At 41.6% G+C, this 12,977-nt stretch overlaps 1 protein-coding gene across 2 annotated transcripts in view; it reads left to right on the top strand.

Moving 5' to 3' along the window:
• LIPH (lipase H) overlaps positions 1-12,977 on the top strand; it is a 48,575-nt gene that overhangs the window by 26,633 nt on the left and 8,965 nt on the right. Inside the window, exons 6-8 of one of the 2 annotated variants that reach the window (XM_058556177.1) lie at positions 1,066-1,233; positions 3,076-3,171; positions 5,192-5,303. In XM_058556177.1, the coding sequence (XP_058412160.1) occupies positions 1,066-1,233; positions 3,076-3,171; positions 5,192-5,303 (376 nt within the window). Of the gene's footprint in view, positions 1-1,065; positions 1,234-3,075; positions 3,179-5,191; positions 5,304-12,977 lie in introns of both variants that reach the window. The other variant, XM_058556178.1, reaches the window with a different exon arrangement.

Here is a 12,977-nt window from a genome sequence, read left to right on the forward strand (position 1 = left end):
GTGCTCCATCATCTCCAGCTCTTCTGACGCCCGTCTCCGTTCCTGATCAGCCTCTTCTCTCACCATCACACCACATGGCACCCACTAAGAATGAACTTGCCTCTCACCTCTTCTTGCCCATTCATGGCTTCCAGTGCCACCTGCCATTGCTGAGCCCCTCTCACTTGACCCTTCACCCTGTAGCAGAAATGGAGCCCCTGCCATTTGGCTGCTCTCATGAATGTCCTGTGCACTCCCAGGCCCTTAGGTCTCTACCATGTCAGCCCCCACCTTTGCTTGGGAACATTCTGGAGAAGTCATGGAACCTTGTTGATTGACTCCAGGTAAATTTTCTAACTTTTCCATGACCCTCAATAATGCCGGAGAATCTTCATGTTTATCTCTTGCTGACTCCCTACGATCACTTCTCATGCTTCTAGTCCAAATATCTCCCCACTATAAACCCTCACCTCTTAAAGGTGAGCTAGATTTGACTTTTGTACCTAGATCAAGGACCCACCTTTTACCTATCCTCATCTTAGTTCACAAGGTTGGTCTCTACATTGATGTTCCCTTCTGACCCTGGGTGGAGGCATCCCCCATCCTTTTTCAAAGCTATCTCCTCTGCTTGCCCTCCTTACCAATTACTCCCCAATGCCTTCTTTCTCTGATGTCTTGACTAGTTTGAACATGCCTGCCTTCTGCTGAAAACCTCTGGGGAATATCTGACTACCATTGAATTTTTTTCCTCCTTTTCACTGACAAAGGACATAGGTCGAATCTGGATTCTACCACATAATAGCTGTGTGACCTTGATCAAGTCATTTAACCTCTCTGAGTCTCAATGTCCTGCTAAGTAAAATGGGGATAATCATGCCTATCTTCTTTTCTCCTGCCACTTGCCAGCATGAATCCTGATCTATAGGTCTTTATAAGGATGAAATGGAATCAAATACACTGAAGCTGTCAGCACAGCGCCTGGCATATAGGAGACAGACGATAAGTTGTGTGTGTGCACAATATGTGAGGCACTATTATTAAATGCTACAACTGCTCTACTCTTTAATCATTTCCCTTATAACCAAGGACTGCAGTATTTTAAGTGTGACCACCAGAGGTCCGTGTACCTGTACCTTTCTTCCCTGAGAGAGAACTGTGCTATCACTGCATATCCCTGTGACTCCTACCGGGATTACAGGAATGGCAAGTGTGTCAAGTGTGACATGCCACAAAAGGAGTCCTGTCCACTTCTGGGTAAGTCCAACAAGCAGTTCCCTCCTCTGATTAACGAAGAGCTAATTTTTGGTAGAATCCTAGCACCATTTTACTCTCTAAAAATGGGCCTGAAAATTGTGTGTTTTTAAAAAATTTATTTAGTCAGCTTTTTCTAGCCAATTTGTTCTATGACGTATTCTGGGGTCTCCTAATAATAAAGTGTGAGAAAAGTAGTCTGTATAGAATTTCATACAGAAGGTAGTGCAATCTCCCCGACACTCTAGTCTAGCATGGAAAAGAAGGTTTCAGAAGAGTTTCCAAGCCCACCCAGGGCACAGTCACCTATGTAGCCTGTTCCCATGGGGACAGAACACCCACTCCGTGCACACAACCTCTCTGCTGAGGGAGGGTCATAGTGAGTCCGGAGACTCTCCTGTCAAATGAGTCTTGCATGGTGGTCCCTTCCAGCAAGTTGTGTCTGCAAATGCCCTCACACCACACGCTGGCTCTCGTGTGCACATCTTGGGGGTGGGATGGGGTAATGGATACTGTGGAGGCTCCTTGGATATTTGCTAAAGATTAGTAGAAATATTCCAGGTGGTGAGGACTTTGATACTGGATGGTCATGAGAATTTTCTAATTGTTCCCCAGGGAAAAACTCGAGTTAATATCAGGGCATGCCATAGACAAGGGGTTCTCAACCTTGATTGTGCACTAGAATCATCTAGGGAGCTTTTAAAAAATTCCAATGCCTGGGTCCCACTCCAGATTGATTAAATCAGAATGTGGAGGCCATTCTCTAGGAGTGGGGATGGAGGAGAGAGGCCCCACTGATGGCACTCGACCTCATTCCTGCAGGCACAGACATGAAGGAGGACATTCCCCTGCTTGTTGACCTAATCACATGGCAAGCCCAGGTTCTGTGCAATTTAGGGGCCCAATAGTAGTTCTTTTTTTTTTTTTTTTTTTTTTGTGAGGAGATCAGCCTTGAGCTAACATCCGCCAATCCTCCTCTTTTTTTTGCTGAGGAAGACGGCCCTGGGCTAACATCTGTGCCTATCTTCCTCCACCTTATATGGGACGCCGCCACAGCATGGCCTACCAAGCAGTGCGTCGGTGCGCGCCCGGGATCCGAACCAGCGAACCCCGGGCCGCCGCAGCGGAGCGCGCGCACTTAACCGCTTGTGCCACCGGGCCGGCCCATCAATAGTAGTTCTTTAAGAAAGCACATCAGGGCTGGCCCTGTGGCTTAGCGGTTAAGTGCATGCGCTCTGCTGCTGGCGGCCCGGGTTTGGATCCCGGGCGCGCACCGACACACCGCTTCTCCGGCCGTGCTGAGGCCGCGTCCCACATACAGCGACTAGAAGGATGTGCAGCTATGACATACAACTATCTACTGGGGCTTTGGGGGAGAAAATAAATAAATAAAACAAATTATAAAAAAAAAAAGAAAGCACATCACTTTGCAAGAGTGATGCTATTCTAGGTATAAACCTGAATCTATTTTAACCTATAAAATGAATATATTACTGAAAAATATCTGCCCTATTTTTAGTCCACCCAGTGTGTGCCACTCCTCATTCCCCCAGCCCTGCTACTGAGAACCAGGGCTGGGTGATGTAACATCAGTAGAAAGGGAGAAAAGCCACCATAGGGTCCTTAAGCAAGCCCCAGTTCTTAGGCATCGGGTAGTGAGCAAGGTATGGTGGGTGCTGGGGAGGCACTGCCCTGGTGGCCCTGCAGCTCCTCACCGTGGGATGGATACCAAAGAGATTATCTTGGTGGTGGTGGAATCAAACTAGCTGTTCTCACTACTTCCCCGATTGCTTTTACATTTATATGACACATGTTAATGTGACACTTCTCCAACTTGTTTTATAGGCTATTATGCTGATAATTGGAAAGACTATTTAAGGGAGCAAGATCCTCCTATGACGAAAGCATTCTTTGACACTGCTGAGGAGAAACCGTTCTGCAGTGAGTGGTGAATATGGTTGTTTGCTTTTGCCCATCCCTTCTATTTGTGGAATGGCTGAGTCTCAGCTTTCTGGCTACTTCTTGGCAAATGAAGGCCATGGTGAAGCATGGATTTTGGAGTGGGAAGGACCTAGGTCAAATCCTGACTCCACCACTTAATAGCTGTGTGACTTTGGTTAAGACATTTAACTTCTCTGAGTCTCAATGTCTGCTAGGTAAAATGGGGATGATAATGCCTGTCTTCTGGGTTATAAGGATTAAAAATCTCAACAAATCATAGTTGTTAGTGTCACTGGATGGCCCTTCTAATCACTAAGATCTTCCAGAAAATTGCTTGATTTCCAAGAGACATGAGATTGGGGCTAGGAAAAATCAGGTGTCAGTCACACATATAAGTCAGTTCCAGCTCCAAAACAACCATGATGACCTTCTGAAGACAATGAGAGGTTCAGTACAGCAGATGGAAGCTAAACGGGGCAGCAGATGATAAGATGCCCTGGGAAGCAAGTATGAATTTTCCCGGCCAGATGTATGTCTGCAATCTTGCTCCCCTTTTCACTTTTCTTGGGAGAAACACTTCTAAAAGAGGTTGCAGATCACTGGATTTCCCTCCTCCATTGGAGCTATATGTGCCAGCCCGGGTTTGGTGTCTGCCCAGTCCAAATAGGGCAAACCCCTGAGCAATAATGGGCCATGAAATGGCCACTCCAGGGCTGACCTTGTTCCTTTGTGGGACCATCATCTCCCTGAGCCTCTTTCCCCTTCTCCGCAAGTCTGACCAAGAGATGGCAAATCTGACTATCATGGTGGGATCCCCATCTTCCCAAAGCATCCTTGACCAAAGAGTAGGGAGGAAGAATAGTTCTCTGAAGACATCATGTGCTCTCATTTATTCAGTGGGAATTTATTGGGTGCCTATAAGGTTTTACTGCTGGGATTACAAAAAGGAATAATCATTCCTTCCCAGTTATTTTTGTAGTGTATTTTAGTTTAATTTTTTTTTTTTTTTTTTGGTGAGGAAGATTGACCCTGAGCTAACATCTGTTGCCAATCTTCCTCTTTTTGCTTGAGGAAGATTGTTCCTGAGCTAACATCTGTGGCCATCTTCCTCTATTTTGTATGTGGACACCGCCACAGTATGGCTTGACCAGTGGTGTATAGGTGTGCGCCCAGGATCTGAACCTACGAACCCCAGGACGCCGAAGTGGAGCGCACGAACTTAACCACTACACCACTGGGCCGGCCCCTAGTTTAATTTTTTTTTAACTCCACAAGACATTACTCAGGCAATATTTGTATAGATGTACCCATACACTTACCACTTTTTTGAATATCATTTTTTATTGCATTTTGTAAATACAATAAAGTGTGCTGAGTAATGATGGGAGAATACCAGAGCATGATAAGAACTCCAAGAGGGAGACCTGACTTAGTCTGAGGGTCAGTGAAGGCCTCCTGGAGGAAGGGACATTAAGCTGAAACCTGAAGGATGACTTGGCAAAGGGGGCAAAGTAAGAGTGTCCAAGTAGGAGGAGGGCCCAGGAGCAAAAGAGAGTTTGGCAGTGCAGTGGTACAGGTGGTGTGGCATGACTAGGGAAGAGCTGAGGGAGGCTGGGTAGGCTGGTGGACGTGGCCCAGATTTCGGAAGAACTTGTCAGCCGTGGAGGGTCTCTACACGGCCACCTGGTTGGTTTATTGTAACATGGGCTGAGATTGAAGTGACACAGTCATACTCAGCAGTAGGCCATGTAACCTCAGTCAGTAAGGTAGGAACGTTGATCCAACTATGATGCCTGAACATGGCGACTTGGTGCCATTGAATTCTGCCATCACTCAGGCCACCTTTAACAAAGAGAATAGAAAGGAATATTAGAAAGTTCTGCCCTGGATCTTTGCAGCGCAACTAGAGAAGAAGAGGAAAAGAGACTCAGTTGTTAGGGAGGTAGGGTTTTTAGCAACTGACCATTCAGGGGAGCAGTTGAGAATGTCTCTCTTACCGTGTTCTCTCCCTGTTTTGCAGTATATCATTACTTTGTGGATATTATAACTTGGAACAAGAACATAAGAAGAGGGTCCATTACAATCAAACTGAAAGACAAAGCTGGAAACAGTACAGAATCCAAAATCGATCAGTAAGTTGGGCTGGGATAGTCTGCAGTTTACTACTTCTTTTTGTTCAGAGAAATTAAATCCCGAATGCACCTACTTTCTTATTTATGGGTCTGTACTTTTCTTTGTTCTACAAAAGAGAGAAGACAATAAGGAGACATATTACTTAGTGGCTTTTGATCTGCCAGGCTCTTTACAAATCGAATTGGTGCAAGGATTTCCTCTCCTTCCTCCCTCCCTCCCTCCCTCTCTCCCTTCCCTTCCTCCCTCCCTCCCTTCCCTTCCTCTCTCCCTTTGCTTAAACATTTAATTACAAAAGTCATCCTTGCTTGCAGTAAAGGATTTAAACAGTACGGAAGTATGTAACATACAAGTGCAAATCTTTGCCCCATCCCAGCAATCCTGTGCCCAAAGGCACCCACCCACCCACACATGTTTCTATTCTTTTATGAGCTCACAATATACATGTATGTAAACATATATGTATGTTTCTGAAACTCAGAAAATGTAGTTTGCAATAGAAAATTGGAAACACCCTAAAAATATATTGATGGGGAAATAGTTAATTAAATATTCCCATATAATAAAATATTATTCATCCATTGAAATTATTTATGAAACATTAAATGAAATGCTTATAATGTGCTAAGTAAAAAAATACAGGATATCAAATTATATAAAGTATAATATTAGCTCAACAATGTAAGAAAAATGAAAAAGAAACATGCCAAAATATGCTAGATGGCCCCTTGGGAGGTAGGAATATGAATGCTTTTTTCTTTACTTTTCAATTTTCTATGATGTGGTATATATATATTGTTTTAAAATAATTTTTAAAAATTTTCATCTGTTACTTTAATAATCAGGAAAAAAATCCTCAAAACTCTTTTCTTTAAGCAAAGGAATTTGAGGCTCATTTTATTCTTTACTCAGGAAATGTTTCCTGGGTCCTATTATCTACGAGGCACTTGGATGGTCTCTTGGTCTCACCCATAGAAGACCAAGCAGAATGTTATCTGAAACTGGCAATCGCCTTATGAACTCACCTTGTAGATAAATAGAGAAGGGGTGGGTGGGTGGTTTGGAGGTGACTTTTTTTTTTTTATAATTTTATTTATTTATTTTTCCCCCCAAAGCCCCAGTAGATAGTTGTATGTCGTAGCTGCACATCCTTCTAGTTGCTGTATGTGGGACGCGGCCTCAGCATGGCCGGAGAAGCGGTGCGTCGGTGCGCGCCGGGGATCTGAACCCGGGCCGCCAGCAGTGGAGCACACGCACTTAACCACTACGCCACGGGGCCGGCCCAGGAGGTGACTTTTTTTAATGTATCCTTGGATCATAGTAATAACAGCCTTAGTTTATCGAACTAAGCACATCATACACATTGGCTAATGCAATTCTCACTAAAACCCGACTGGGTGGTATCACCACTACTATTTTACGTATGAAGAAACTGAGGCTTAGGAGGTCAAGTAGTTTGGCCAATATCACACTCCCTTCAGCACCAACGTCCCCAAACCCACAGTGGGGCAGCATTTTCAAGGAGGACATGGCTAGGGAGCGAGCACATCTTGAGGAACCAGCTGCAGGTAGTTTTATAGGCTGCGACCTTCAGTGAGGAAGCTGGGCAGAGACCTCATCTGGAGACTCTAAGAAATAGCAGGGGAGATTGTGCAGTTATACAATGAGGAGTGCTCACCTAGCAAAGTTTGGGTATGCATGCCAATAATTGGTTACATATTTGCTTTAGCTGTGTCTTAGAAGTTTTAATGTTACATAGTGAATTTCTCCGAACTAGGAATTCCTCAATTTAAAGGTTTGTTTCTTGATTAAGACAGAGACCTTGGGGCGGGCCCCGTGGCTTAGCGGTTAAGTGTGCGTGCTCTGCTGCTGGCAGCCCCGGGTTCGGATCCCGGGCACGCACCGACGCGTCGCCTCTCTGGCCATGCTGAGGCTGCGTCCCAGCAGCAACTAGAAGGATGTGCAAGTATGACATACAACTATCCACTGGGGCTTTGGGGGAAAAAAGGAGGAGGATTGGCAATAGATGTTAGCTCAGAGCTGGTCTCCCTCAGCAAAAAAAAAAAAAAGACAGAGACCTTATCTTTTTTTTTTCCAGTTATTAAAAAAATGGCTTTATTCTTGGAAATGCAAATGACACGATGAAATTTTCAAACAGAATTTTCATATAATTTGGTATCTTTTCAGAAGGTAAGAGCGCCAGAGCTGGGAGTAGTTTCCTTAATCCAGACAGGTAGAGCCTTGTTTGACAAGATTCTCCATGCTAATCTTCTTTTCGAAAAACGTATTGCTACCTACTGGGAGGCTTTAGCCCAAGGAATGTAGTAGCTTTTTAGTCAAGTTTAGTCATTCTTATTTTAGTCATGTTTGGGAAAAAGTCATCATCAATCAGAGAACATATGGGGAAAAAGGAAACAATTGTTCTAGTACGTGGTGAGATTATGGCTACTTTTCTCTTTTTGCAAGGTAAACTTTAACATTTTAGTATTTAGTATTTTTACAATTTAAGAAAAATGAAATAATAGTACAGTATGTACCCTGAGTTTATCCAGTCTTACCAGACTATAGGTACAAATGGAGTCATATTCAAGGATATTATCTGCCTGGTGACTCTCCCTGTGTCCACGTTTTAGATGTATTTCTTCTTTTTTTTTAACCTTCTTAAAAAAAATGAGATATAATTCACATACCATAAAATTATCCTTTTAAAGTTTATAATTCTGTGGTTTTTAGTAGTTTACAAAATGTGCAACCATCACTACCTTCTAATTCCAGAACATTTTCATCCCCATTATTTCATTCCCCATTCCTCTCTCTTCCCCAGCCCCTGTCAACCGATAACCTGCTTTCTGTCTCTGTGGATTTACCTATCCTGGGCATGTCATATAAATGGATTCATACAATATGTGGCCTTTTGTGTCTGGCTTTTTTTGCTTAGCATAACGTTTTCAAGAATCATCTGGAGCCAGCCCTGTGGCTTGGCGGTTAAGTGCATGTGCTCAACTACTGGCAGTCCAGGTTCGGATCCCAGGCGCGCACCGATGCACCGCTTGTCGGGCCATGCTGAGGCGGTGTCCCACATACAGCAACTAGAAGGATGTGCAGCTATGACATACAACTATCTACTGGGGCTTTGGGGAGAAAAAGGGAAAAAAAGGAGGAGGATTGGCAATAGATGTTAGCTCAGGGCCAGTCTTCCTCAGGAAAAAGAGGAGGATTGGCATGGATGTTAGCTCAGAGCTGATCTTCCTCACAAAAAAAAAAAAAAAAGAATCATCCATGTTGTAGTATGTATCCGTACCTCATTCCTTTCTATGGCGAATTATATTCCATTGTATGTATAGATCACATTTTATTTCAATCCACTGACCTCTGTGTTATGAGCCCAGCACACTTGCACTGCACCACTCTGCTCACACATAGCACATTTTATTTGTCTATTCATCAGTTGATGGACATTTGGGTTGTTTCCACTTTTTGGCTCTCATGAATAATGCTGCTATGAACATATATATACAAGTTTTTGTGTGGCTATATGTTTTCATATCTCTTGGGTATATATGTAAGACTGGAATTGCTGGGTCATAACTCTGCTTAACCTTTTGATGAACTGCCTGCCAAAAGGCTTTCCAGAGGGGATATACCATTTGACATTCCCACCAGCACTGTGTGCGCGTTCCAATTTCTCCACATCTTTGCCAAAGCTATTATTGTCTCTCTTTCTCAAAAAATTTTTTCTTTTTAACTATGACAAAAAGCACATAAGATTTACCACCTTAATCATTTTTTTAAATAATTTTATTTATTTATTTTTTTCCCCCAAAGCCCAGTAGATAGTTGTATGTCACAGCTGCACATCCTTCTAGTTGCTGTATGTGGGACGCGGCTTCAGCATGGCCGGAGAAGCGGTGCGTCAGTGCGCGCCCGGGATCCGAACCCGGGCCGCCAGCACCTGGAGCGCACGCACTTAACCTCTAAGCCATGGGGCCAGCCCCACCTTAATCATTTTTAAGCGTACAGTTCAGTAGTGTTAAGTATATTCACATTGTTGTGAAACAGCTCTCCAGAACTTTTTCATCTTGCAAAACTGAAACTCTATACTCATTAAACAACAACTCCTATTTCCTCCTCCCCTTAGCCCCCAGCAACCACCATTCTACTGTTTCTATGAATTTGACTACTTTAGATAGCTCATGTAAGTGGAATCATACAGTATTTGTCTTTTTGTGACTGGCTTATTTCACCTAGCATAATGTCCTCAAGAAGGATTTCCTTCCTTTTTAAGGCTGAATAATACTCCATTGTATATATATATCACATTTAGTTTATCCATTCATCCATGTCTGTCTTTTTTATTACAGCCATTCTAGTGGGCATTATGTAATATCTCATTATGGTTTTGATTTGCAATTCTGCAGTGATTAATGATGTCAAGTATCTTTCACGTGCGTATTCGCAATGTGTATATCTATTTTGAGAAATGTCTATTCAGATCCCTTATACATTTTTTTCCCCTTTAAATAAACTTTTTTTTTTTTTTTTTTTGAGGAAGATCAAAAAAACTATTTTTTGTGTGTGTGAGGAAGATCAGCCCTGAGCTAACATCAAGGCCAATCCTCCTCTTTTTGCTGAGAAAGACCGGCCCTGAGCTAACATCTATTGCCAATCCTCCTCCTTTTTTTCCCTTTTTCTCCCCAAAGCCCCAGTAGATAGTTGTATGTTATAGTTGCACATCCTTCTGGTTCCTGTATGTGGGACACCGCCTCAGCATGGCCCGACAAGTGGTGTGTCGGTTCGTGCCCGGGATCCGAACCTGGGCCGCCAGTAGTGGAGCGTGCGCACTTAACCACTAGGCCACAGGGCCGGCCCCTTAAATAAACTATTTTTTAGAGCATTTTAAGGTTCACAGCAAAATTGAGCAGTAAGTACAGAGATTTCACATATACTCCCTGCCCCTACATATGCACAGCCTCCCCTACTATCAAAATCTGGTACCAGAGTGGTACATTTGTTACAATTGAAGAACCTACAATGACAAATCATTGTCACCCAAAGTCCATAGTTTATGCATTAAGGTTCACTGTTGGTGTTGTACTTTCTATGGGTTTTGACAAATGCATGATGACATGTATCTACCATTATAGGATCATGGAATAGTTTCACTGCCCTAAAAATCCTCTGTGCTCTGCCTATTCATCCCTTCCTCCCTCCAACCCCTGGCAATCACTGTCTTTTTACTGTCTCCATAGTTTCGCCTTTTCTAGAATTTCATATAGTTGGAATCATACTTTATGGAACCTTTTTAGATTGGCTTCTTTCACTTAGTAGTAAACATTTAAGCTTCCTCCATGTCTTTTCATGGCTTGATAGCTCATTTCCTTTTAGCACTGAATAATATTCCATTTTTTAAACATACCACAGTTTATCCATTCATCTACTGAAGGACATCTTGGTTGCTTCAAAGCAGAAGCATTAGAAGATTCCATAGGATTTTCTATATACAGGATCAGGTCATCTGCAAATAGAGATAGTTTTAATTGTTCTGTAGGACAATTTTGAATAGAGCTGCTATAAACATCTGGGTGCTGGTTTTTGTGTGCCTTACCCATTTTTAAATTAGGCTTATCTTTTTATTGTTGAGTTGCAAGAGTTCTTTATATATTCTGGATATAAGTCCTTTATAGTTACATGTCTCATATTTAGGTCTTTGATCCATTTTGAGTTAATTTTTGCATGTGGTGTGAGGTAAGAGGTCCTATTTCATTCCTTTGAAGGTGGATATCCAGTTGTCACAGCATCATTTATTGAAAAGACTATTCTCTCTCCATGAATTATCTTGACACCCTTGTCTAAATCAATTGACCATAAATGTAAAGGTTTATTTCTGGACCCTCAATTCTATCCCATTGATCTATATATCTATGTTTATGCAAGCACCACATTGTCTTGCAGCTTACTGTAACATTACTGTAGCTTTATGACAAATTTGGAATCAGGAAGTGTGAACCCCCCATCTTTGGGCTTTTTCAAAGATGTTTGGCTATTCTGGGTCTCTTGAATTTCCACAGGGATTTTTAGGATCAGTTTGTCAATTTCTGTAGGAAAAAAAAGGCAACTGAGATTTTCATAGGGATGGTGCTGAATCTGTGGATCAATTTGGAAAGTATTGTGGTATTAATAATAGTAAGTCTTCCAATCTGTGAACATGGTATGTCTTTCATTTATTTAGGTCTTACTTAACTTCTTTCAATGATATTTTATAGTTTTCAGTGCACAAGTCTTGCACTTCTTATGTTAAATTTATTCCAAAGTATTTTACTCTTTTTGTTGTTATTATAAATGGAATTGTTTTCTTAATTTCATTTTTGGATTATTCATTGATAGTGTATAGAAAAACAACTGATATTTGTATATTGATCGTGTATCCTGCAATCTTGCTAAACTCATTAGAAGATTCCATAGGATTTTCTATATACAGGATCAGGTCATCTGCAAATAGAGATAGTTTTAATTCTTCCTTTCCAATATGGATGTTTTTTCTTTCTTTTTCTTTCCTAATTGGCCTGGCTAGAACCTCCTTTTAAGCTGAATAGAAGTGGCAAGAGTAGACACTCTTGTCTTGTTCCTGATCTTAGGAGGAAAGCATTCAGTCTTTCAATATTAAGTATATATTAACTTTTTTTTAATGTAGATGCTCCTTATCAGGTTAAGTTCCCTTCAATTTCTAGTTTGTTGAGCGTTTTTATATTGAGAGGGTATTGAATTTTGCCAAATGCTTTTTCTGCATGTATTGAGATGATCATTTGGTTTTTGTCCTTAATTCTATTGATATGGTGTATTATAGTAGTTGGTTTGTGCATGTTAAAGTCACTTCACATTCTGGGATAACTCCCACTTTGTCAAGGTGTATAATCATTTTTATATTTTGCTGGATTTGGTTTGCAAGTATTTGTTGAAATTTTTTTTTTTTAATTTTTATTTATTTATTTATTTTTCGTGAGAAAGATCAGCCCTGAGCTAACAACCATTGCCAATCTTCCTCTTTTTGCCAAGGAAGATTAGCCCTGAGCTAACATCTGTGCCAGTCTTCCTCCATTTTTTGTATGTGGGATGCCGCCAGAGCATGGCTTGACCAGTGGTGTGTAAGTCTGCACCCGGGATCTGATCCTGCAAAACCCAGGCTCCCGAAGCAGAGTTCACGAACTCAACCACTACACCACCGGGCTGGCCCCTTGTTGAAGTTTTTGAATCTATATTCATAAGAGATACTGATCTTTAGTATTTTTTTGTGTGATGTCTTTGGTTTTGATATCACGATAGTATTCGTGTCATAGAATGAGTTGGGAAGTGTTTTCTCTTCTATTTTTTGGAAGAGTTTTTGAAGGCTTATTGTTAATTCTTCTTTAAATGTTTGGTAGAATTCACCCATGAAGCCACCTGGGCACGGGCTTTTCTTTGCAGGAAGCTGTTTAAAATCACTAATTTAATCCGTTTTTTTATTATAGGTCTGTTCAGATTTTCTTTTTCTTTTTGACCATTTTCAATAGTTTGTGTCTTTCTAAGAATCTGTCCATTTCATCTGGGTTATCTAATTTGTTGATATACAATTGTTCATAGTATTTTATCATCCTTTTTATGTCTGTAAGATCAGTAGTGATGTTCCTTCTTTCATTCTT

This window comes from Diceros bicornis, chromosome 15 (genome assembly GCF_020826845.1).
Source record: "Diceros bicornis minor isolate mBicDic1 chromosome 15, mDicBic1.mat.cur, whole genome shotgun sequence".
NCBI classification, from domain to species: domain Eukaryota; kingdom Metazoa; phylum Chordata; class Mammalia; order Perissodactyla; family Rhinocerotidae; genus Diceros; species Diceros bicornis.